The sequence below is a fragment of the Martes martes genome, assembly GCF_963455335.1.
Source record: "Martes martes genome assembly, chromosome: 5".
Taxonomy (NCBI): Eukaryota; Metazoa; Chordata; class Mammalia; order Carnivora; family Mustelidae; genus Martes; species Martes martes.
In genome coordinates, this window is record NC_137892.1 from 116,986,333 (window position 1) to 117,010,242 (window position 23,910).

A 23,910-nucleotide genomic window follows, 5' to 3' on the forward strand; every position below is an offset into this window, starting at 1 on the left:
GCATAGTTTCTTATGTCATTACTTTATACAAGGAGGTCAAATTCCATCTCAGCAACAATTTCTTGCTTTTAACCTTTTTCTCCGATTATAAAAGTAATATATGTTCATTGTGGAAAGCTTGGAGAATGCACAGCTGAAGAGAAGGAAGAAAAGCACTTCAAGATCCACTTTTTTAGAAATAACTACTGTTAGGCAGTTTATACACAGACACATTTTTTAATTCTATGTATGTTCAATTTTTTAAGAGTAACCATGTTGTGGGACATTTGGGTGGCTCAGTTGGTTAAGCGTCTGCCTTTGGCTTAGGTCATGATCCCAGGGTTCTGGGATTGAGCCCCACATCGGGCTATCCGGTTCCCTGCTCAGTGGGGAGCCTGCTTCGCCTTCTGCCTACCACTCCCCCTGCTTGTGCCCTCTCTCCCTCTCTGACTAATAAATAAATAAAATCTTTCTTTAAAAAAAAGTAACCATATTTTACATATGCTCTTGTAATCTGTTTGTTAGCCTAGCAATATTTTAGATGTCAGTAACTGTTTTTTCCCCATGGCATTGCTTTTGAGGACTGCATCATATTCCATTCCACGGGTATGCCATGATTTAACCATCCTGCTCCCTAGACATTTAATCTGGTTTCGGTTGTTTTGTTTTTTGTTTTTAAGTAACAGTCTTTATCAGATGGACCCTCTCACTCAGGAACCCATTTTTTGTCTTACTATCTGAAATATACCCCCTCCCATAGTATATTTCATAGAGTGGATGCTTGTTTTCCTTTGAATAATGGGCTTAATATATCTAACCCAATTACTCTTTGTGGCAGCAGAATGACTTCTCCTCAGCTCTTTAGCTATTAGTTCCATATGATATTTGAATTGGTTCTTTTAATTGCAGATATTAAGTGTTTGTCATTGTGCTGTGAGTTGGCTGGATGGACAGAGAAACACATCCTCCCCTCTGTACGTCAGACAGTCATTCATTTAACCACGACGGGTTTCTTGACACAGCAGGAATTAATTTATTATGCAAACAACTGAAGGAGCAGGTCAACAATTCAAGTTTAATGGTGGCTTAGATGAAAAAAATAAAACCAAGAATTAGAATTTTCAGGATGCCGAATTATGTCTTCAGATATTAAAATGATGTATTTAATTGTCTAAAGCTATTTTTATGGTTAAACATCTTTGATGGCAATTAGTATTATGGGTGGGGGATGGATATGATATATAACTTAAACTTGGTGCTCATTCCTGTCTCCTTCCTGCATTTCTTGAGTAAGTACTGTGGATTTTACGAGTAACAGCTTCCCTGCATAAAGAGTTCTATGGCTTTTTCTCTACACATCTAATTTGAAAAAAGAATTCTTCTCAAGGGTTTAGAAAGTAATTCATAAAATGGGAGGAATAATAAATATTGTGCCTTAACTCATATACTAGTATAGATAGAGAAATTTGGTACACCTGGGTATAATTTTAGTTAATTTCCACAAGAGACAGGTTGAAAGTTTACTGTTTGGAAGTGGGGGAAGGGGGAAGAAGATAGCTAAATCTCATATTTGCAAAAATGATTACATTGTCTTAAATAAAAATGCTACTCTATTAGCAACTTCAATAACCATTGCATTTGGGAAAAAATCTTTTCAATAAAAAGTTACCTGAAGTTCACTCCAACTTAAAATATACAAGTGAGGAAAAAGTACTTACTCTGATTTATGTGTCTTTTGGAGGTGTAATTATTGGCTTTTTACTCACCTATGTAAAACAATGTACTTTTGTAAATGGATTTCTGGCCACTTTACACAGCTTTTTTTTTTTTTTTTTTTTTTTTTTTTTTTGCCTTTTTTTTCGTTACATAAAAAGTAAGCACTGTCAATCAAGGAATTTTAAGGTTTATTTCCTCTTAAGAAATGATTGATAGCCTTTTAGATTTACAAGTTGACAAGTTAAAGGGTTCTATTGGTATAATTATGTACTAAATTCACAGTCTTTCAATTTAAATGTCCTTTTAAAACCACAAGATTATCATACCTGTATTTTGAAAAGTGGGCCAGTCAGTTTGGGTTGGTATACAAATTGCTTCCATTAGCCTTGGGACCTATTTGAATTTAATACAGTTTTTTAAAGTTAGTAGTAGTATGAATCTTACTTTTAAAATTTAGGTTAATGGAAATGCATTTTAAGTAAAGCATGTGGCAACTTGTTTTCTAATGTATAGCTAAATGTCAGAACTACAAAGACTGTCTTTTTACTCAGTATGGGAGAAAATATGTGGTTGAAAACGTTCGTTACACTAAAAAAGAAAAGAAGAAAGACACCCACCCACCCACTTACCACTTAAAGGATAAGGGGGATGTGGGTAGAGAACAGATCTACCATCTTTTCCTGGTCAGATGAGGAAGACTGAAGATATTTCATATCTCGCGAAGAAATTTTAAAAATTTCCAGAGTCCACTGCGTATCACACGTTTAACTTAAGGCTGCTTTGAAGAGAGTGAGGACAGTATGTGTACAATAAGGCCCATTGTCTCCAAATATTATTACAGGTTTGCTCTTCTTCTAGTCTTTTGAAGAATTTTTCTTGGAGACCCCGCTGTTTCAAGCTAGTGCTCCACAGAGGCCGGTCTTCTTCCTGAAATAATATTAATGATGGTGAACGCGGCTGTCATTTTAGATGTGACAGTGTTGTATCAAGGGCATTTTCAACACCTGTCACCTTGCAGACTCTATCCAAGGGGAGAATTGGCTTCCTATGCCGAGAAGATCCCATCTCCCTGCCCCTCACCACATGGTCGCAGGCTTCATTGCCATAGAGGGACTGAGATGTACCTGCTGAGGCCTACCAGAGAGTTTTCAGTTAAGCAAGTACTTGTCCTTCTCCTGCTGTTTATAATCTATAGCTACCCTCAGTCAAGCCCTTGAGGATTTTGACCTGAGCTGCTAACTAGTGAATCCTAAAACTTCACATCAAATGCCATTTTACTTTCTATTTTTGGTTATGTAAGGAATATAGAAATTGGCCAGAAAAACAGAGTTTGGGACCTGCTATTACTGCTCTTTTGAGCAAATCACTGCCTACAATGGTAAATAGCAGAAGTAGACGGTAGAAATGTTCAGCAGGGGAATTGAGAATCTGATCATCTCATGATCTAATTCAGAAGTATAAATTAAACTTTGGACTCCCACTTATTTCCATACCATCAGTGTTGTGGTCTGCTTTATTTCCTGAGATTGTTCTAACCATGTGACTTCTTCATTGCAGCGCTCAACGAACCCACCATCGATTATGGTTTCCAGAGGTTACAGAAAGTCATTCCTCGGCACCCTGGTGACCCTGAGCGTTTACCAAAGGTCAGGATACCTCTTTATTGGGTTATGGTCTCTGGACACTTGGGTTTAGACGATTAGCAGAAAACTTTGCTATCGATAAAAATTAGTTCATAGACAAACAACTCAACATTTGTGGGCTTTGTGTGCTTGGTACTACAAGGTAAACAATACCAAAACAATACCGAAAGTGTTATACTGATTTTATCTCCATGATGCTATTTCTTCCTTTCAAAATCCTCTGAGTTTGATAGGTGTTACCTCCATTTTAGAGAAGAAAATAATCAAGCACAGAGACATCAAATCATTTGCCCAAGATCACATAGCATGTCAATTGCTAAACTGAGATTCAAACCTATACAGCCTGACTCCAAAGTCCAGGTAATTAATCCCTGCCTCACACCAACTCTCAAGAGGAAAGAGAACACTGCCTTTTTACCTATGTGGGGATTTACACTTATCCCTGGTGCAGCTAGAGCTCAAAAGAAACATATGGGCAGATCTTAAAACTTGCCAGATAAGACAGAGCCTCTTAACCACCAGACGCATCCTACTTAACTGGAAATATAGTACAAACGTGAGAAATTAAACAAAAATTCAGAACCGAGTCATATATGCTATGCAGCAATATGTCGTTAGTTGCCAATACAGAAAGTAGGAAGTTCACGTGTATTGGCTTCTGTTCTGTACCTGTTGGCGGTGTTGACAGTGCTCCCATCTCTGTACCGAGGACTGTGGGTCTTGTGGCAAAGAGATCACCGTGCTCAATTAAAGACAATGAGAAGCAATGGGCACATTTAAAGTGCAACCAGAGTTCTGCAAGGACTCCCGAGTAGAGAACAGTTAAATGCTGAAGACATTCAGGGAACAGAATTAGTGGAACTACCATTTGCCATTTACTGACAGTAAAATGAAGTTTCATTTACTACACAAATGAAAACTTCTGTAAATTAAATGAGTAGATGAGGGGTGCTTTCTTGCCAGAGCAGGGCTAGAGATATATCCTTTCTAGGTCTATTTCTTCTTGTAAAACACTTAGAAAAATGAAGTAGACATCCTTCCTATCTCAGCAGATTTCTTTGGGGGATCTGTCTATCATCACGTGCTCCCTGCAGGCCGGGTGCCTGGGGCAGCAAGGCCACCTGTCAGAACAGGCCTTGCCCAGGAGAAGGGTGTCCCCCCAACTGATGCGCAGATGAGGGGAGTCAGTAGGGGAGGGAGGGACACTACCTGACTTATGAGAGGTACAGTGACCAGCAAGAATGGCTCTTCTCTGCCCGTACCTGGGGTAGAACCACACAGGCTTCAGCCTCAACCTTCAGCTTCCCAGCACAGCCTCCTGCTGTTCCCCTCTGTAAAGCTCACCGCAGAGGAAGAAGTCATATGACGTGATGTTCTGGTCGTATCCTGGTCTTTGCAGCGGGCCTCTGTCTTACACATCCTTCTCTTCCACCCTGACTTACTCTTGGTGAGCGATTAAATAATCTAATAGTAATAGTGAACCGCAGTCTCTGTCTAGAGTGAAGATGTGCCTTAGAGAGATTGACTTGTAAGTTCTTCCATCAAGCAAGAATCTAGCTCCCCTGCATTCCCTGTGGGACTGTAATTGGTCATTTTATAGTGCAGTGATGTGAACGATATTACGTCCACCCACCGGTCAGTGCCTTAGGTGTCTCAGTGGTAGAAAGAAGGCATGGCCACAATGCCAGATTTTTCTTAATTTTTCCACTTGGGGACAGTCTTCACTTTACATTTGGCATTTTGATGTCTCTAGAATCTGCTAAAGGGACTGGAGAGTCAGATTGGCAGGGGTGGGACTCGGAGCAGGGACACTTATTAGCTATGCAACTGGGGTCAGAATTTGTTGTTGTTCTTGTTGTTTCTCCAGAATTCTTTACCCCTCCGTGCCTCAGTTTCCTTCTCTACCAAATGGAGATGGGACTGTTTTCTACCTCTTCTGATTGCTGTTTTAACCGCTTATTGAGCACACAACAAAAGGTAGCTATGATTATTTGCCAGTGAGTGAGAATGGCATTCTTGCTTTTGAGGGCTCTGCCATCCAATCTCTGCCGAGCAGGACGTCTAACCCTGGTGAGCAGTTGCACGGGTGATTTATCTTCTGTGCCTCAGTTTCTTCATCTAAAAAATGGTGACGATAACCCTGCCAACTTCACAGGGAACCTGTAAGGATACAGAGGTTATCCTGTGGGTGCCCTCCGGCACAGCGCCCTGGCTCACCGTTGCCTCTCAGTAAATATTGATCGAGAAACAGAAGATAAATCTGGTTTAAAGACTGAGGTCTAAAGAAGTCAGGAAGTACTTGTCTTATTCAAAAAGAAGAGAAAGAGGCACGTAGGACTGAGTTTTGTGTACTTCTAAAGACATTTTTCCAGTCGCCCATCCCATTCAGCTATGTTGAGCAAACAGCACGGGCATGTGTCACTTCATCCCCGGTGGCCTCATGGTGGAATTCCCAGCCCTCTTTTCCTGGGTTTGGGAGGAGTCATCAGCACACAATGGATTTGTGTGTTAAGGAAACCCTCCACAGCTTGCATCTAGCCACCGAGCTGTGCAAGGGCTCTGGCGGGAGCCCACCCCAGGAAGCTCTCCCGTGACTCACATCACAGGGGCTGTCCTCCTGGCTCCGAACGTTAAGGTGGAGTGAGAGTTCAAGATCAGGGTCAGGAAGCAGTGGATGGAGCCAGCTCGAGGTATTCCTGTGCCCTTGAGAGATTTACACTCTCGCTGTCCATTGTTAGGGGGATTAAAAATGGGCTCCACCTTTCTTAGAATCATGGTCAGTGTTTGTGAGACAGGAGTGTTTCAGTGAGCCACGGACCACACACCTTAAAAAACAAACTGCACTTTATTAAACCCATGTGTTTGTGAATAGACAAAGCTAGATTCATACAACCACCCACATATTCTGTCAAATGAAACTGCTCCAAAGACCAAGCAGACAGCTTTCCATAATAATATGCCTTTGTATACTGGCTTGTGCTTTTTCAAAGAACTTGTACATGCTTTGTTTTATTGGAGCCCGTCTTCGGAGAGAAGTCGGGAGAGCAGACATCATTCCCACTTACCAAATGAGGAAACAGGAGCGAGCTGAATCCTTCTTCGTAAATCATTTTGTCCCTGAAGGTCACCATTAGTGACAGTGGCCGTATGCACAAATTTCAAATACTGTAATTATCCTAAGCTCAGGTGTTTTTTGGTTTCCTTTTTCTGATACACAGGGAGAAGGGCGGGCTAAGATTTTAACGGGAAGCATTCTGTTCTGTCTCATACCAACTTGCCTCCCTCTCTGGATCCTGGCAAGAGGGAGAGGAACATGTGACTGACTTTGGGGTGAAGGCTGACTCTGCGGTTAGTGTGGAGGTGAGGGGATGGGGACTGCGGTCAGTCAGAGACTGGGAGACGCTGGCATGCACGATGTAATCCAGAAACACTGAGCCAAGACTTTTCACTGTTTGGAAGGCCAGAGGTGTCTCCATCCCCTTCCAGTTTATTGAAAGTTTTCCTCCTGAGTGGTCAGCTAGCAGGAGCACAAAGGTGGGGACAGGGGACCCTGCCTCGCCAGCATTCCGTGTGTTGGGAGCAGGGAAGGTTACTTAGTGCCTCTCCTGTGGCCAGCCCTGCTTTGTCAAGGTGTTCAAAGAGTACAGAGGCCCAGAGAGTGAGCTCTCCATTCAGACGGATGTGGAGTTTGAAAACCAGATCCACCGCGCTGTGCGGTGACGCAGGCCTCTCCAGCCTCTGTTCCTCCTCCTTCCTGCTGTGGCCCCGACAGGTCGCTGTTGGACCTTAGTGAGAGAATTTCTGCAGGGGGGCCCCTCTGGCATCTAGCATGACTTCAGCACCTGCAGTCCCTGCAAGGTGGGTCCTCCCCATTCCACGGGAGTCCGAGATCCAGAGGGCCGGCGGCTTGCTGCGGCCTCACAGCGAGCCAGGGGGAGACCGAAGATGCGAGTCCTTGGGCTTGACAGCCTCACGGTTACCGCTGAGCCCTGTTCCCACTTCGCCTTCAGATCTGGAGAGCCAGATAATTCTGTCTTGAGGTGACGGGCTCCTCTCTCTGTCCCTCGTCTACACTTCACCCCTATTCTACTGAAACTCTTGCCAGCTTTCTCTCATTCCCGGACTGAGAGGGGCTGGCATGGGGACCTCCATGGGGCAAACGGTTTTTCCTGCGAGGAGAGCCAGTCCCTCTTTTAGAGAAAATAAAGCAGTCTGAGAAAAGTAACAAAGGCGGCATTTGTGCATTTTGCTTTATGGAGCTGAAAATATCTGGTAAATTGATCCAGTGGGAGTAATAAATACACATTACTTTATCTTGTTCTTCCTGTCCTATACCCCTGAGCCTTGATAGAACAACACCACTTAATAGACTTAAAAAAGAGTAATTACACTCATTGGTTGTGTGATTTTTCAGCCCTCCCAGCCCTGCCTGACCTTCTAATTTAGCTCACCGTGTCTAACTAATGCATTTATATTCATCTTTTATGAAGCATGTATAGTACAGAATTGACTTTAGAGCCTTTTTCAAGCTGTCCTCCCAGGTCTCCAATCTGGTTAGTAGCAAGGAGAGGGGGGAGCTATCCATCTCTATACGTTCACATGTACAGATAACGCATACACATGGCTCACGGCATTTTTTTTATCCTTTATGAAACATAATAAAAAGTATTTATTACATTTTTACTTTAAAGCTTTTATACATTCTAGCATTATTTACAGCTAAACATGCAGGCAAAAGATGCGAGTGTTTTTAAAATGATTACTGTTAATGTTTCTGCTTGTCAGAAGTGCTTAAATTTTCCTGCACTTTGTCTAAAAACTTAGTTCTGTTGCCTTTTAAGAACAACACATTTAAAAGATCTTGCAAGTCAGATTTGCAAACACTGCTGACAGTTTGTGATGAATGATATTGCAAAATTTGCAAGATGTTTGTCATTTCGCACAGCCGACATATTAAGGAGTGGATTAAGAAACGCAAACCCCTATGGAAAACAACCATCCCAAACAAAAACCAAAACAAACCTCAAGCAAACCTTGAACCCAGAGAGCACACACACCAGAACCTCTCACCCGGGTTTTCTCTCCCAACTTCCCACTCAGCCAGTGGAACCCAATTGTTCTCAGTGCATTTTCTCTCACCATATGGTCTCCTCATTACCATACACTAAGAGTCCATATGGGAAACTTGTGAAATGAACTGTATTCATTTTAACTGCCAGATGAGCAGCCTTTTGCTTTGCAAGCTTAGCTTAAGTCATCTGCTGTCTTCATGTTGTTATGGCAACACGGCACCAATAAAAAATTCTAATCTACTGTAAGTGATCACAGTATTTTAAGTGCTTGCCTATAACTGCCCTCAAAGGGGAGGAGGGAAGAAGGGTTGTATTCTTCCAAGGAGCAAAGGGCTGCTCTCCATTCCAGCAGGTGTCAGGAAAGAAGCTGGTGAGTTGAGGAGAGGTGTCAGGGTGGCTGGCTAGCTGACCTGGGTCAGGAGGGATGTGGATTGCAGAGGGATGGATGGAGTGAGGAGGCACTAAAGGCCCTTCAGGAGGGTCTAGGAAAGGAAAAAAAAAAAACAAAAAAACATTGAATGTCAAAAACCATAGTTCTTCAGGAGACGTGTTATCCTCGGCTGGTGCGGTGCAGCTTGCCACAGATAAGACTCGGGCTTCTGGACTACACAGGCGGCCAATCCTTTATGGTCCCTTCTCCTTCGTTGGCATGCGGAAAAATCTCAGCCTCCATGAGTCTGCTCTTCCTGTACATGGGAATTAGTCATTTCCAACACCATGCTAATTAAGGGTACCTTAAAGTAATGGAAGTAGGCAGCAACATCCTTAAATATAAATCATTTTCACCTCCGCGGGCCACATGATATGTTGCATCTCTGTCGCTCTATCTGTATTGAAAGTGAATGTTTATAGTCTCAGTTCATCAGTTCACATTAGCCTCATGCTGAATATTTAAACACAGAACAATTTGAACACACCATGAAGGAAGACAGTGACTGCACTTTCATTTGGAACAGCAAGGGCTCATCTAATAATAATTTAGTAAATCAGCCATTTAGTGGCTCGGTTGTGCACTGCATTGTGCCAAATATTATTCAGTTCAACTGTACACTCACAGAATGGAAATTCAGACTCCACTCACAGGCACTGTTTTTGCTCAATGGAGAGACAAGACCCAAAATCACCCTCCCTAAAGAGCGTTCGTGTTTAGCGATTTATCATAAATACAGGGCTGGGGCAAAATAAAACTAGAGTCGGCTGTATACAATGTATTCTAATTATGCTTTTATTGTTTTAGTCTTTATGCAAAGACTATCAGTGATTCAAAACCTGCAGTTGCATCGGTGAAAATACAAATAAGAAATCTTTGCATAACCACGTTGTCTGTTAGCAGAAAGGGGGATAAGTAAGGGTTTCAGGAAAGGGCAAAGAAAAACCTGTCATCTGTATCTTCCACGCTGTGACACTGGCCACCCTCTCACCTTGGTCATTCATTTATGTTTGTCATTTGAGGAAACTCTATTAGCATTTTATCCAAGAACCAAAATGACTTGACGCAGACAAAAATACAGAAACAAAAGCAAAGCATATGGTGTATTTAACTCTTGGAAAAAGCACACTTGAGTTTGAGGACAAGAAGCATTTTTGTCTGTGCACTCTCTTGTCAAAAGCACAAATTATGGAATGCAGCCCCCTTTCCTCCTCTCTCCCCTGTATTTGCCAGAAACCTCACAGGCAAATTCCACAACCTGTTTTGATAATATGCTCAAGTTAGAGGCTTGGTGGCCCCGCTACTTATGCCTCTTGTGTTGGGGGAGCTTAGCCTAGTCCTGTATGCCCCCCGAGACTGAATATAGAACCCTGAGGGGGGGCAGGTTTAGGAGTATGCATTTCTGGAGGGAGGCAGATTGTAGCTTCATTTAAAAAGCCCATGATCCTCACAAGAGCTGTAATTTTCCCTTCTTTATTTTACCTTTGACTTGTGTTTTGGTAAGTTATTCCATTCGTCATTATTGTATTGGGCCCATTTCAGAGATGAGGACACTGAGGCCCAGAGAGGCCAAGTAATCTGCTCAAGCTTACGCAGCTGGTAAATGCAGGTTTTCTACCTTACCTGCCTTCCTCCCTGGTAGTCTGTTAGAATCTAATAGTGCGCATTGACTCCAAGAATGCAGATCATTTGCGGAAGTTCTCTGGAAAACAAGCGAAGGTTATCAGTATTAGTGTTGGCTACGGCTCGGTTAAGCACGGACTATACATCTGCTGAGCCAGGTGTGAGTATTAACCCAGCTTTACAGATGGGGAAACCGAGGCAGGCATTCACACTGCTAGTCAGTACCAGAGCACGGATTTGAGCCGACTACGCTTGAGCCCCAGAGCTAGTATCCCTAAGCACTGCGTCCTAGAACTAAGAAAAAGGGATTTTAAGAAAAAAGGTGATTTTGCTCTCCAATCCTAAAAACATCCTCAAGCTTGGCCAGGGCTGGGGTGGGGGGTGGAGGAAGAGGGAAATGGTAGCATGGACTGAACTTAGCTCAGAAAGGGCTGAGCCAAGCAAAAGTGGCAGCTGGCAGTGTGAATTAAACACATGCACATACGGACACTGGAGATCATTCTTTTTCTCTTTAGCAGCAGAGTCATTGTCATTGGGACCTGTCATAGCAGTTAGTCCGTAGCTGAATTCTGGAAGCTCTTCCGAGTTCGTTTTTAGCTCTGAGCTCTTGAGGAGGGCGATCACGTTGACCCTACTTCACATTACGCCCTGTGGGCAGGGGCATTGAATATGATTACTCCTCAGTTCAGGGAGAAGTCACAGGAGGAACAAGGGGCTAACTCCTGTGTCCTTCCCCACCATCCAAAACCTTCCTCTTAGACGGAAGCCCTTAGAAACAGACACTAGGAGGGAGGTCTTCAACCTTGCTCACTATTTCCAGCCTTGAGTTACACTTCAATTAAGCATCAGAGTAATCAGAACAGCCCCGGCAGTCTCGAGGCAGTGGATTTTAATTGCAGTTATACTCAGGACCATCTGTAAAGCCCTGGGAATTTACAGATATCATTCGTCTGGAGGTGCATATAATAGCCGATGATGTTCGACAGTTTAAGAACCAAAGCAAACTCTGTTTTTGCCTCCCTTGGATATCCTTGAAGTACAACACGGCTCCAGCATGCACATATCACTTACTCAAGTTTAACGATACGTACTTGTCCAGAAATACAAATATACATGTACATTTGTGTACACACACCCCAAACGCATAGATACAGAAGTATGGGTACATAGGTACGGCAATAAATTTCTCTGTTTACTCAGTAGTCCTTCTACTTTCCAACTAGACATTTATTCTGCTTTGCCCCAGGGAAAGGGAATCCACAACCCAAAGACAAAGAGAAACAGAAGTAGTTAATTTTCGGCCTTTGTGTTTCTAAGAGCCCAGACCTTGGGCGACTTTAAAGATTTTCAAGGGTAATTTTGACTCTAGGCAGTTTTTGTTTCATGTGCTGACTTTACAACCCACCCCTGAAAAAGGCACCTCTGTCCGTAGCCTTCTCTTTAAGCAGAGACTTTTATCCTGATCAGAAAGTCGATTTCCAAGGCCACTCAGCAGGACCTAACCCAGAGCGTCGGTCTTAAACCAGTACAATGAATTGGAATAAGAAGAGCCGGCCAGAGGTTACCGAGTTCAGCTCTGTACCTCCAAGCAGGTCATATTCACAAGGGTGCAGACACCATCTTTCACTGTATTTGTGGCGGGAAGCACCCCAGGCTCCCATTCACCAATTACCATGACACCATTTAGAAGAGAATGCCAGGAGACCAAAAAGAGGGGGGAAAGCCATTGTCATAACTCTTCGCAGAAATACCTGGTTTCACAATTTATACTTAACTGCTGACACTTGAAAAGTCGAACATTTTGGTAAAATGAATCAAGCTGTAATGTTTCTTTTATGAGATCCCCTTGCAGGAAAGGGAGGGTTGGCACCTTGTGGAGACCAAGCTTAGTTATCCATCATAGCAGTCAGCTGTCCGAGCCGGCTTCTCAGAGGTCACGCGATCGAACCGACAGCTCTTAAAACTATATTATTGCTTACGGAACAGGAATTGGGGCACCAGATAAAAATTACCTGGTCTAATAGGCAGCGAACAATTTTCACTCAATAAAATTAGAAGCCAAATCATTCATTTCATAACACTCTGGCTAATTTATTTGTTGACCTTTTATTATCCATAGCTCTTCAGTGGTATTAACTGCAACTCAGACAAAATCTCTTGTTCATTTCACTTCCATTGATTTTTTTTTTTCCATTGAGGCAATAACGGCTGCTTGAAAACAGCCTTTTTCTTTCCACTGTAAAAGTCAATCATGTAAGTTAGTATGTCTTACGTTGATATAGCTGCCTTAGCTTACAACCTACTTTAATTTCATATGATTCAGAAGTCTTCTATGCCATGTTTGCAACAAAGGCACAGCTCTCTGGTGTGCCTCTGGCCATGTGGCATGATGGTGCGTAGTGATATGTTTGCGAAGGAAGAGGGCTCTCAACTAATCTGGAGAGAACACCAACTTTAAAATTAGAGAAGATGCCGATGACCCCCCACGTTTTCTTTAGACTGGACTAGAATGCCTTCGGTGCCTTTTGTACTAAAAGCAGTAGAATCTTTCAGATTACTGAATTCCTTTGTTCTGAAAATTTCTGCAGATTTTAATTGTGGCTTGACTTTTATTTTTCTTTAAAGACTGTGGGCAATAAGCATGTGCTAGAGCGTTCCGTAAGCTTCAGCTGAAACTTCTTATATAATAAAATACTATGAAGTCTTTAGGATGCAGGGTTGTAAAATATAATTGTTCCACATTTGGCATTTTATGCCTCCCTAGAAATAACCACTTGCTACCTACACCTCATCTATGCTCCTCCTTTCCATTTCAATTTACTCTAAAGTGGTCCTTAGCCATAATGAGAATGCCCCTTTCAACAGAAACATGTTTAATTATATCTATGCTAAATGTAAGTGACTCTTCTCAGTCATAGGGCTTCTGAGTAAAGAGTGTTTAAAGTGTGACACGAAAGGTTTCTAATGATCTGCGGTCAGCTCTCTTTTGAGTTCCTATTACCAGAAAAATGAAAAATTTGAGGAATGTCTCAGAGGATAGGAAACGAAACAGTCTTCAAGTATTATTTGGGTTTGTTTTATTCCTTCCCTCCCTGCCCTCATGATATGATTTTTTAGAATGCAGAGTCTGCCATTGTGGAATTTTCCATTAGGCTGAATAAACACCAAAGACATTGGGCTAGAAAACTACCCTGCTCAGAAATCACCTCTCAGTACAACTAGTATTTATCGTTTTGTACATCAGTCTCTGCAGGGAATGGGCTACAAGGAACTTCCAATCAGTTTTTCAGCTTGCGGGCATTCCGATCAGCCATGTCACCCAGACTTTCAGAAGGAAACAGGGAAAGAGCTAGAACTTAGAAGCTAGTGAGCTGGGTATACTGTGCCAAATCTGGACCCTTTGGTAAACTCCGCAGTGAGGAGGCAAATGAAATTAATGCTGATTCCATTGATAGATGTTTATCGCCTCTACCCCGAGAGTGATCGTGCCACCCCACTCCATTTTATGTTGCTGGTATTTGGGCCCATTGTATCTTGAATCTCCTGATAAAGCAAAGCAGATTGACAATAATTAGGCATCAGACAAATGTGTAGGGACAGAAAGGTATTGTGCTTCTTTCTCAGGAATCGCCCAAGTCAACCTGACTTTGTAATTTAGCTTCTGTTTTCTTCTACATCCTGCAAAACATTTCCCACTCGAGGCAGCATAAAGGCAAGTACAGAGTGTCCTCCCAAACTGCTGAAGTATCCCTGGGCCTTAATATTATAGGGGGTCTCCAGAGTCTTCAAAATCTGATTCAGAAATTTGGAAATTAATGTTGTGTTGGTAGAGGGGTATTCCACTGGCTTTATGAGTTGGTATATGTGTTGTGAATGAAGGAAAGTTCAGGCCATCTCCCCTGCTCATCTGGGTTTGAATTACTCGGAACACTGAATTGAGTTTATAAATAGACGCCGTATTGGACAGTTAGACAAACGTCCATTTCACCCTAGAAGTTTAGATGTGGCCAGTGAATATGAGCTTATTGCCTATATGTCTGAGGGCAGACATTAAAGAGAAGATTCACATAGAAGGGGAATAATTACCCCAGAGTTTTCACCCTCATGAACCCCAAAGAAAGATGAATTAGCCATATCTGCATTTCAGACATGATATGCCTGGTTCTCAAGACTGTGCAAATACCTAAGTATTTCTAAGGGTCTAAGAGTACAGTTAATAAAAGGCTGATGTGCATCAAGACCAACCTCATGTTGTTAGCAGCCTATAACTTGAGATAATGTCAGTACCCAACATGATTCATTGTATTAATCACAAAATTAAAATGTAAGCACAAGCCAGCAGGAGTAAAAGAGCAAATTCATAAAAGAAAAAAAAAAGTGGCATAAAAAACCCCCACAGTGATCAAGACTTGACCCTGGGGAATTTATATATTGGATTTAAAGGTCTAGAACCAAATAGAACACCAAATTTAAGTCTTCTGCTTTTATAAACCAGGCCAAATATATGCCTTTGTCATTTCATCATACAAATCAAGCTAGTACTTTTAAAAATCAGAAATTATCTCAGAATAAACTTTTCAACAAGAATTTCTCAAGGCCCATGGTCTACTGGACATTATGCTAGGGGCTTAGGGAAGGTGATCAGATACTCATGGCCTCAAAGGACCTACAGTCTAGTGGTGGAGAGTGAAGACTAACACAGTTAAAATCAGAGGAAAATGAGCCCACAGCATCAACTGTTGTGCTGTGCTGGAGGGAACAGTCAGCACCATTTCTCAGAGGAATGAGAGAGATTAGAAGCTGGGTGAGGGTAGAATTCCTTCTGATAGAAGAGCATAATTCTCCAGAGCAAAGGCTGTGATGCCTAACACCCGAGACTGAATCCCTGCTCAGCCAGTCATCAGCCGTGTGGACGCAAGGAAAGTTGACCCTCCTTTCTGAGTCTTGGTTTCCTCGTCTGCCACATGGTGGTATGAACAGCCCCTGAAGAGTCTCTCTGTGAAGATGGGATGGATTCATGTTCCACTTTCAATAAACAACAGTTATTTTTATCATTAACCAAACCACCAACACCACCTTCATTCTCAGGCTTTGGAGGATGAGGAGGCATTGTAAATGGGCACGGTTTGAAGTCAGCATTCCAAATAAAGAAAAGGTGAAAGGAGAGAAGGTCTGGAGATGGGAAGGAGCCAACATTTTGCTTCTAGGCTAGGGAGGACTTACTAGACCAGAATAGAGAGCAGTTCTTCAGATGTGTAGGGAGACGAGACTAGATAAAGATGGTAGGACCAAATGATAGGGAGAATCTTTTGTAACCCCATAGAACCCTGTACCCTAATTCTGGGAGGATACTCTGCCTTGGAAAGTGCTAGAGAGCAATGTTGTTTTGTTGACTACAGGGGCAACAGGAAACTCAAAAATTATTTGCCAATTGATGGAGTTGCAACATAGGAAGTAAAGATGAATCTTCCTTCTGAATTTGTAGTCCATTCAGCATCTTTATTATAAAGGCTCTGAAGCATAAGCAAAAACCCATAACAATTTTGCTTTAACTGTTTGTCAGAGTTGGGTTTCCCCAGTGTTTCTGTAGACTCTCAATAGTTTATCCCCTTTTTTCTTTGCAGAACCCCATTCACATTATCATGAACTAATGGTCATAACAGGACAGGGTAAACCAGTTTTTAACTGTGAGAGAAAATAGATCAGTGAAAGTTGTTGTTTTTAAGGAATAAACATTTTTTTTGTTTCTTTAAGAGAGGAGATCCAAGGCCATGAAAAGAAAAATAGTCTGAATAAGGATGTAGATTGGAAAACAGGCATTAGCTCTATAAGGAGACTCTGGGACTTTTCAATATTTAGGGTAGTAGTATTTGTCTTCTTTATTCCCTACTGGGATTTTTTTTTAATCCAACGATAGGATTAATTATCTTAGAAGAATCTAATCTCTACCTTCATCTTTTAAACTGCAAGCTGGGAGATGTTTTAAACATTATGAAAAGAAGAGAAAATCTCTCCTGACAAATAAATGCCTTGAAAAATTAGATATTAGTACTAGTCAAGTGTTCTTTCTTTTCAGAAATATTAAAATTGCACATTAGAATGGAAGGATCCTTATACTATACTCCCTTCTAATGCCACAAAAAATAAGACTTTAGGAACAATTTCAGAGACAAAAGATTATATGAAACATCCAGTTCTTCCCCTTATGGGAAATTTCTTTCTTTCTTTTTTTTTTTTTAACATCTCAGGCTCAATCATTTCCTAATGTGAAATTACAGATTTTTCAAATTACCATATAAAACTGCAAAAAAATTACACTTGTGACCACAGAAGAGATAGCATACACTATCAATTTGATTTTAAAAGGCATACATCTTTTATACTACCTGTCATTTTTATAATGCCTTTTACAAATTTAATCAATACATTTTAACATTCTATATACTTTAAGTGCAATATACAATAAATATTCAAGTTTCATCTTAAACATGCTTTAGCCTTTAAATTGTTAAAACTGCAGTGCCCTTTCAATCTACTTACATAATGTCATAAAATATACATTTCAAGGTAAATGAAGTCAGCTACTTCAATTTAGTCCCTCAAACTGGTAGTAAATGAGAGGTTAACACTATGGTGCCAAACCCATTATTGAGTAAATTTAGCACCTTGGACAGCTCTGTAAAATCTTTATTGCTTTCCTGACCTGCTCGTCATGTTCTGTCTGTGTGTTCAGTGGCTCTCAGCTCTGATTGAAAGGCAATATATTAGATCCCCAACACAAACACGCTTGGGGGCTAGTTCACTGGGAGCGTAATGACATGGAGGTGAGAGCAATTTTCTGGTCACCAAAATCCAAGCACCTTGCAGGTCCGTTGCACTAACTCATAGAGGACCCAGAAATTTCCTTTCTTCTTCCCATTTGCAGAAATAACTAATAGAAGCTAAATCACACTGGCAAAGCTGAACCAAATGTGGGCTATTCCTTAAATCCTTATGTCGATTCTTCAGCGAAGGACATTTTAGGATGGGCAAGGTATCATTTAAGGAAATCACTTTCAGGACAAAAATCCAGGTTCACTCTCCATAAGACTGCTGGTCTGAAGTGATGTTGGGCTAATGACTCTCCTATGGCCATGTGCCTAGTGGGAAAGTGTGACCCAGCTCCTTGGGTAGAAGAAGGATGTAACTTTATGAAGCAGGACTCACATGTTTCATTTTCAAAGGATTAAAGTGTGATTAGAGCTCTCGGTATTGAATAAGCAGGAAAAGAAGCAGTTGGATTGTGTCATTGGAAAACTTTATCATCAAAAATATATGAGAGTAAAATGTATAGCATATACAAACAGTTGGAACTTTTTCAGGTTTATGAAAACTTTAAAGGTCTTGGAGTTTATTTTGAATTTCCCTCCTCCCTGGTTCTGTGTAATTAATTAAAATAAGCACTGTGCAGAGTCCTCCATGATAGTATTCCAAGATTGAAATTCACAAGTGCAGTTTCTGACCGCATCTCATCTTGCTTCTGACAAACAGGAGACTTGGTTTTTTTTTTCCTAAAATGGAAAGAAAGAAAAATACCTTCGCTGCCAAAAATACCTTCGCTGTATAAACCAGTGTTTATACCAAACACTGGTATAAATATTTATTTGGAGAAATAAATGAATGTAGATACAGAGAAGTCAAATCTTAGTAAATAAACTAACTTGATCCTATTTTGTTTTAATCTTTCCTAAGAGCCAGAAAAAGCCATGAGGTTTTAGTGAAAGCAACACAGGCTGAATTTGATATGGGGATAGGGTTTAGTGTGGCCATACCATAGTAAATTATTAACTGCGGTGGTCAGACAATACTGTGAACAAAAAGTGGTAAATTATCTTGTAGCTTGCATTAAAAAAAAAAGAAATTATTTCAGATTTATTGATTCAAACTCCACTGATTATATAATGTTTTTCACTCCTTACATGAAAAATAACTGAACTGTTTTACAAATCGGGTCTAGCAACTTAAGGCAAGCATAAATGTTTATTGAGAAGTGAAAACCCCTCTATCTTATTTTTGAATTTAGGACATTATATATGTCATAAGTAGATATTGCAGTATGACAACTATTTTATCTTATATTATAGAAAATTTAAAATTGAAAAATGCTAATATGTATCTAAAAGCTTGTCATTTCAAGAGTTGTTCAAGGATTTTTGAAGAGGCTATGGTGACAGCAAAATGAATGTAATTATATCCCTATTTTATGATCAGCGTCTACAGTATATGAAAATTGAACTCCATTGCTTCTCCATGCGGAAATCTATTGTGTAAAATATTTAAATTTAAACTTCTTTTTGAAACTTTACTCATGGCCAAAAAAAAAAAAAAATCGTAAACATAACTTCTTACAAACCCCCTCTGGTCATCATGCTGTACCTTTAGGTTTGCTTTTCTGATGAGCCTCCCTTTTACAAGCTTAACTTTCGTCTTCATCTTCCAGTAGAAATTAATCTGCAGGAAGGGCAGAACGAAGAGGGAGTGACTTCTTTGGGTTGAAGAGAAAAATTACCACCATACACACTTTAGTAGAGTGGGCTGTTTATTAGAAATAAGCATGCAGGCTAAATATGGAAGCCCACCTCAATGAAAAGAGGGAGTTTTTCTTCAACTGGAATGAAAAGCAGAGCATATATCTAGGATAAGAGTGAATGAACAAATGAGGAGAATGACAAACAATCCTGAAATAGCAAAGGATTGCTATAAAAGAAACAGACTCTGCCAGTCATGAAAATTGGTGCAGAGGGAGCTTCCAGGGGCAGGAGACTCCTTTTGTAAGCGCCTCTGACAAACGGCGCATTGCCTCAGAAATGTGGGTTTACTCCATCACTCCCTTACATCCTGGCTCTGCCACACAAGGGAGATAAACAAAAGAAGTTTAATGCTACATGCTTCTAGTAGCCAAAGATTGATTGGAAATCCCTCGAAAATGACCCGTCTGATAAGGTCATGGTTCCTGGAATAAGCAATTAAGTACTAAATAAACACATCTTAGGGATTCATAACATGCACTGAATGACATCGATTGTAGTAATCTAGTAAATGACCTCGCAATTGTATTCAGCAATAAACATATGAGTGCTTTATCGTGCCCATGGCAGACTATCGAGTGATGTATTTTATCTTGCAGTACCAATGATGCTCACCTTTTGACTCAATTAAGTGTGTATGTGAACAGGGATAAATTGGTGATTTAACACCATTCTGGGGTTCCCCGAGCTAACTGCCTTGAAAGCAGTGCATTCGCCAAGTATGGCCAGAGGGAGCCGGAGCGCGATCTTGTGAAAAGGGAACAACAACTGGTCGTCACTCGGAAGATTGCATCTGCTTGTCTCTTGACAGGAAGTCATCCTCAAAAGGGCCGCAGATCTGGTGGAGGCGCTCTACGGAATGCCACACAACAACCAGGTGAGCGGCCTGGGGGCTCGGACCTGCGTGGGCCTCCACGTTCCGTGGAGGAGAGCAGAGTCCCCAGCGCATCGAGGAAGGGCGAAGAAGATGAAAGCCACTCGCATGAGTTCAGGGTCATCCGGACGTAACGTGTCAGGCTAGTCAGTGCTTCTCTCCTGTTCTGTACATCTTTTACGGCCTTTTCTGTGGAATCATTTTCCTCAGGAGAAAAGGTACTCCATTTAAAGTGAATCTTCCGTGGGAGCGTGCTTCATAATTGAGGAAGAGAGTTACTGTTGTTTTATTTTATTCCTCTCAGGTTTTCAAGCAAATTTAGGAGGAAAGGAGGGGGGTTAATTTCTTCTCCTAAAATGCATAATAAGACCTGAATATAATTGTCTGCTTCTATTCACGGAGCAAGTCTCCATACAGGATTCACATTGCTCTGGAAACAAGGAGTCTGAGCAATCATTCACTCCTTCTTTTGTGTCCCTTGAATCAGTGTCCAGGGGACAGAGTTCCATGAACAGTCAGGGACACAGGGAGTCATCTACAACCTGGCCTTAAATTTAGCAGGGAGAGGAGCTGCAGCCTCTGCATGTGTGTGTGTGGTGGGGGGCGGGGGGTTCCGGTGTGTTACTGGATGCGAAGGGAAACCCCATGCTGTCCTACGCAGTGAGGCAGTGTGGAGGGATGGCTAAGACAGTGGCCCTTCGAAGTCCAGCAAACAAGGTTATGCAGCCCAGCTGTGTGCTTACACAGGCAAGTGTCCTTAAGAGTGAGCTCGTCACATGTCTCTGTGCCTCAGTTCCCCCATGTGCACTACGGGCCCAACAATGATGACACTTGTCCCAGCTTTGCTCCAGGTTTGCTGAGAGGTTGTGGAAGTTAACGCCCCGAGCACCGTGTCTGGCATATAATAAATACTGGAAAAGATGGTTTTCCTGGGAGGATGACTAGGGGTAGCTAAAGGGGATATTCCTTCTACTTTGCAGGAAATTATTCTGAAGAGAGCGGCTGACATCGCAGAGGCCCTATACAGTGTCCCCCGCAACCACAGCCAGCTCCCGGCCCTCACTAACACCTCGGTCCACGCAGGGATGATGGGCGTCAACTCCTTCAGTGGACAGCTGGCTGTGAACGTCTCCGAGGCATCCCAGGCCACCAACCAGGGTCAGGAACCTGCCCTCCTCCCTCTCCATGGCCCTGCCCCTTCCCAACCTCAGGCTTCGTCATGCTTCCGTCCCGCCCCCAGGCCCCACCATTTATTTGGCACAAAACAGTTTTTATTTAAAAGCATTTTCTTTTCCCAAAGGGGGGATTCCTAGTTTGTATCAGATACTGCTGTGGAATCGGGGGGATAGCTGTCATGACCGCCAGTGTGCTCTCGGGGGCTAGGCTAGGAAGGACGCATGCACTTAGCCTCCTCTCCATTTGACTTTTCACCGTAAACCATGAATGACAGATCGCAAAGAGGGTTGGAATTAAAGTTCTGAGGGGCCAAAGCACATCATCCTCGCCCAGGGAATAGGAACCTGTTAACTCCAGGGTACATCTCTTAGATTGGGATTTATTTCTGCTCCAAAATGATAATTTATAGGCCCTGCATTGCCACTTCTCACGGCCCCGCTAAGTATTTATGATCTCCTAAGAAATGTGTGTTTTGCTTGCTTCCCATTTTAATCACAGAGCTAGTGCCACCAACCCACGCCCATGAATCACCCGGCCCCTTCCCTCTGGCACGCGGTGACGGGGCAAGAACCAGAGACCTTCCTGTCCCAAGCCTTCCCGGATTGTCACCCTCATCCCCGGCTTTGCCCCCACCCCTCAGGTTTCACCCGCAACTCAAGCAGCGTGTCCCCACACGGGTACGTGCCGAGCACCACCCCGCAGCAGACCAACTATAACTCCGTCAGCACGAGCATGAACGGATACGGCACAGCCGCCATGTCCAATCTGGGCGGCTCCCCAACTTTCCTCAACGGCTCAGCTGCCAACTCGCCCTATGCCAGTGAGTAGATCCGTGTGTCCTGCATTTCTGCGTGCTTGTGCTCCAAGAACTGGGCATCATGTGGTGTGGCCCACCGTGCAGGTCTCCTGTCTGAGGACCCCCACCCAGGTGAAGCTAGGAAAGGCGCCATTTGTCTCCCGCAGAAATCTCTGTCCCCCACCCCCTGCTCACCTTCCTCATCCCAAGGTCTCCCTTGTTGTCAGAACTTGGCTAAAACCCAAAGTGGCAGTAGGATGTCATCACGAGAACCCAAGTTTCAAGTTGGAATGGAGATGGGTTTGACCCTAGCTTCTCCCAGTTACTGAATGGCAGCCTTCTGCAAGTTCTCTCCTCTCCAAGCCTCAGTTTGCTCATCTGTATAATGGGGAGGGAACCAACACCCACCCCATACAGTTGTTGTGAGACTTTGAAAAAATAATGCATGGAATGAGCTTGTCCTGATGCCTGACCCACAAGAGACGGAGTCAGGAAATCTGATCATCAGGCTGCTGGAAGGAAGGATGGTAAGAGAAGCGGCTAGTGCAACGTCGGCACAAGCTAAGACTTTTAACATCCCTCCCTTTAGGAATAGGACTCCTTTGATGATGTTGTTGTTTTAATGCTTGGAATTTTTTCCCCTTTGTGCTTGATATGTACTAGAAAACAAACAACAGCAACAACAGGAAACAAACAACAAAAACTTAATTTTTTCCAAAAATCTGGCAAGATGAAAAAAACACACAATTTTTAAAAATTTATGTATGTATGTATGTATGTATGTACATACGTATTTATTTATTTTGGTGTCTTGTCCTTGCCTTTAAAAAGCTTAGCTTCAAGAATTTTCAGTACGAAGGTTGGGTTGCATCCAAAGGCATCTTTACATATAAAATGTCCCAGGCTTTGTCTCTATAATCTCTCCATCTCCCTCTGAGGATTTGTACATAGATAACCAACTTTGTCTTAGACAGTGTGAATAACTCTTCTGTTTTATAAAATGAGGCCGAACTCTTAGACGTCTGTGGAATGATAGAAGATGTGTTGTTAAATGAAAGAACGCTCGTGATTTTTTTTTTTTTTTAAAGAAGAGTCTTGGCTAAAAGAACCTAAAAACCGTGCAGTCTCTGATGGTGGAAATGTGGAGTGCTCTAATCTTTTGAAAGAGGAAAGATCATTCTTGGCCTTTGAGAGAGAGGTTATTTCTGAAAGTAACACTTAGGGCCTTTTACTTTCTTGGTGAATTTTTAACGCTCAGTGTGTGCTAAATTTTATATTTCCGCTTTATCTGTTCAGAATCAGCAGCTTTTTGAATGTTTCAAATTCCCCCAAATAATCTGCATATATCATGTCTGCCTGCTGGAAGCAGTGGGACCAGTTTCAGGATTTTGATTCATTGAAAGATTGCTTCTCATAGATTTATCATTTCAGTGTTCTGCCATCTACTCAATCAGAAAATGTTTCCATCATGACCTGAAAATTAAAAGGTGGCATTCTTAATTAAATCAATAAACTAATTGCTATATGGTAGCAATTCAATTTAGGGGCTGGGATTGCTGTCTTCGCAAGCCCGTGCAGACGCCCAGCAACTTCAGCCCGAGATTGCATCTGTCAGACTGTGAAACTTCCAACATTTAATTTCCATTAATTGATTTCCTCAGTGCTCACAAATATAGTATTAAATTCTCAAATAGGCTCTCAGATGGGACGGTTTTATCTGCATAAATGCAAATAAAACAATAAACACAAAGCCCAGCTGATTTGAATTTTTGCCTCCATAATATTTAATTATTCATAAACCACTCATGTTGAAAAATTCCGAACAGAATAAAAAATAAAATAAGACATTGCGCTGGTGAACACACTTTGTGGTGTGGTGGCTGATAACTAATAATGTTATAACAAATGGAGCTGTTTGACTATATTTCACCCTTTCCTCTGCTAACCACCCCCCTCAAACTCCCCACCTCTAAATACACATAATGATCGCATTTGCCAACGAGATTAATTGCCTTCCTCAGTGAACCAGCAGGA

At 42.0% G+C, this 23,910-nt stretch overlaps 1 protein-coding gene across 4 annotated transcripts in view; it reads left to right on the top strand.

Moving 5' to 3' along the window:
* Positions 1–23,910, top strand: part of EBF1 (EBF transcription factor 1) — a gene marked incomplete at its 5' end in the record, with an annotated part of 382,001 nt that overhangs the window by 347,194 nt on the left and 10,897 nt on the right. For all 4 annotated transcript variants that reach the window (XM_080803881.1, XM_080803882.1, XM_080803883.1 and 1 more), the window contains 4 exons: positions 3,253–3,341; positions 19,842–19,907; positions 20,885–21,062; positions 21,721–21,900. In XM_080803881.1, coding sequence (XP_080660007.1) covers positions 3,253–3,341; positions 19,842–19,907; positions 20,885–21,062; positions 21,721–21,900 — 513 coding nt within the window. The remainder of the gene's footprint in view (positions 1–3,252; positions 3,342–19,841; positions 19,908–20,884; positions 21,063–21,720; positions 21,901–23,910) is intronic.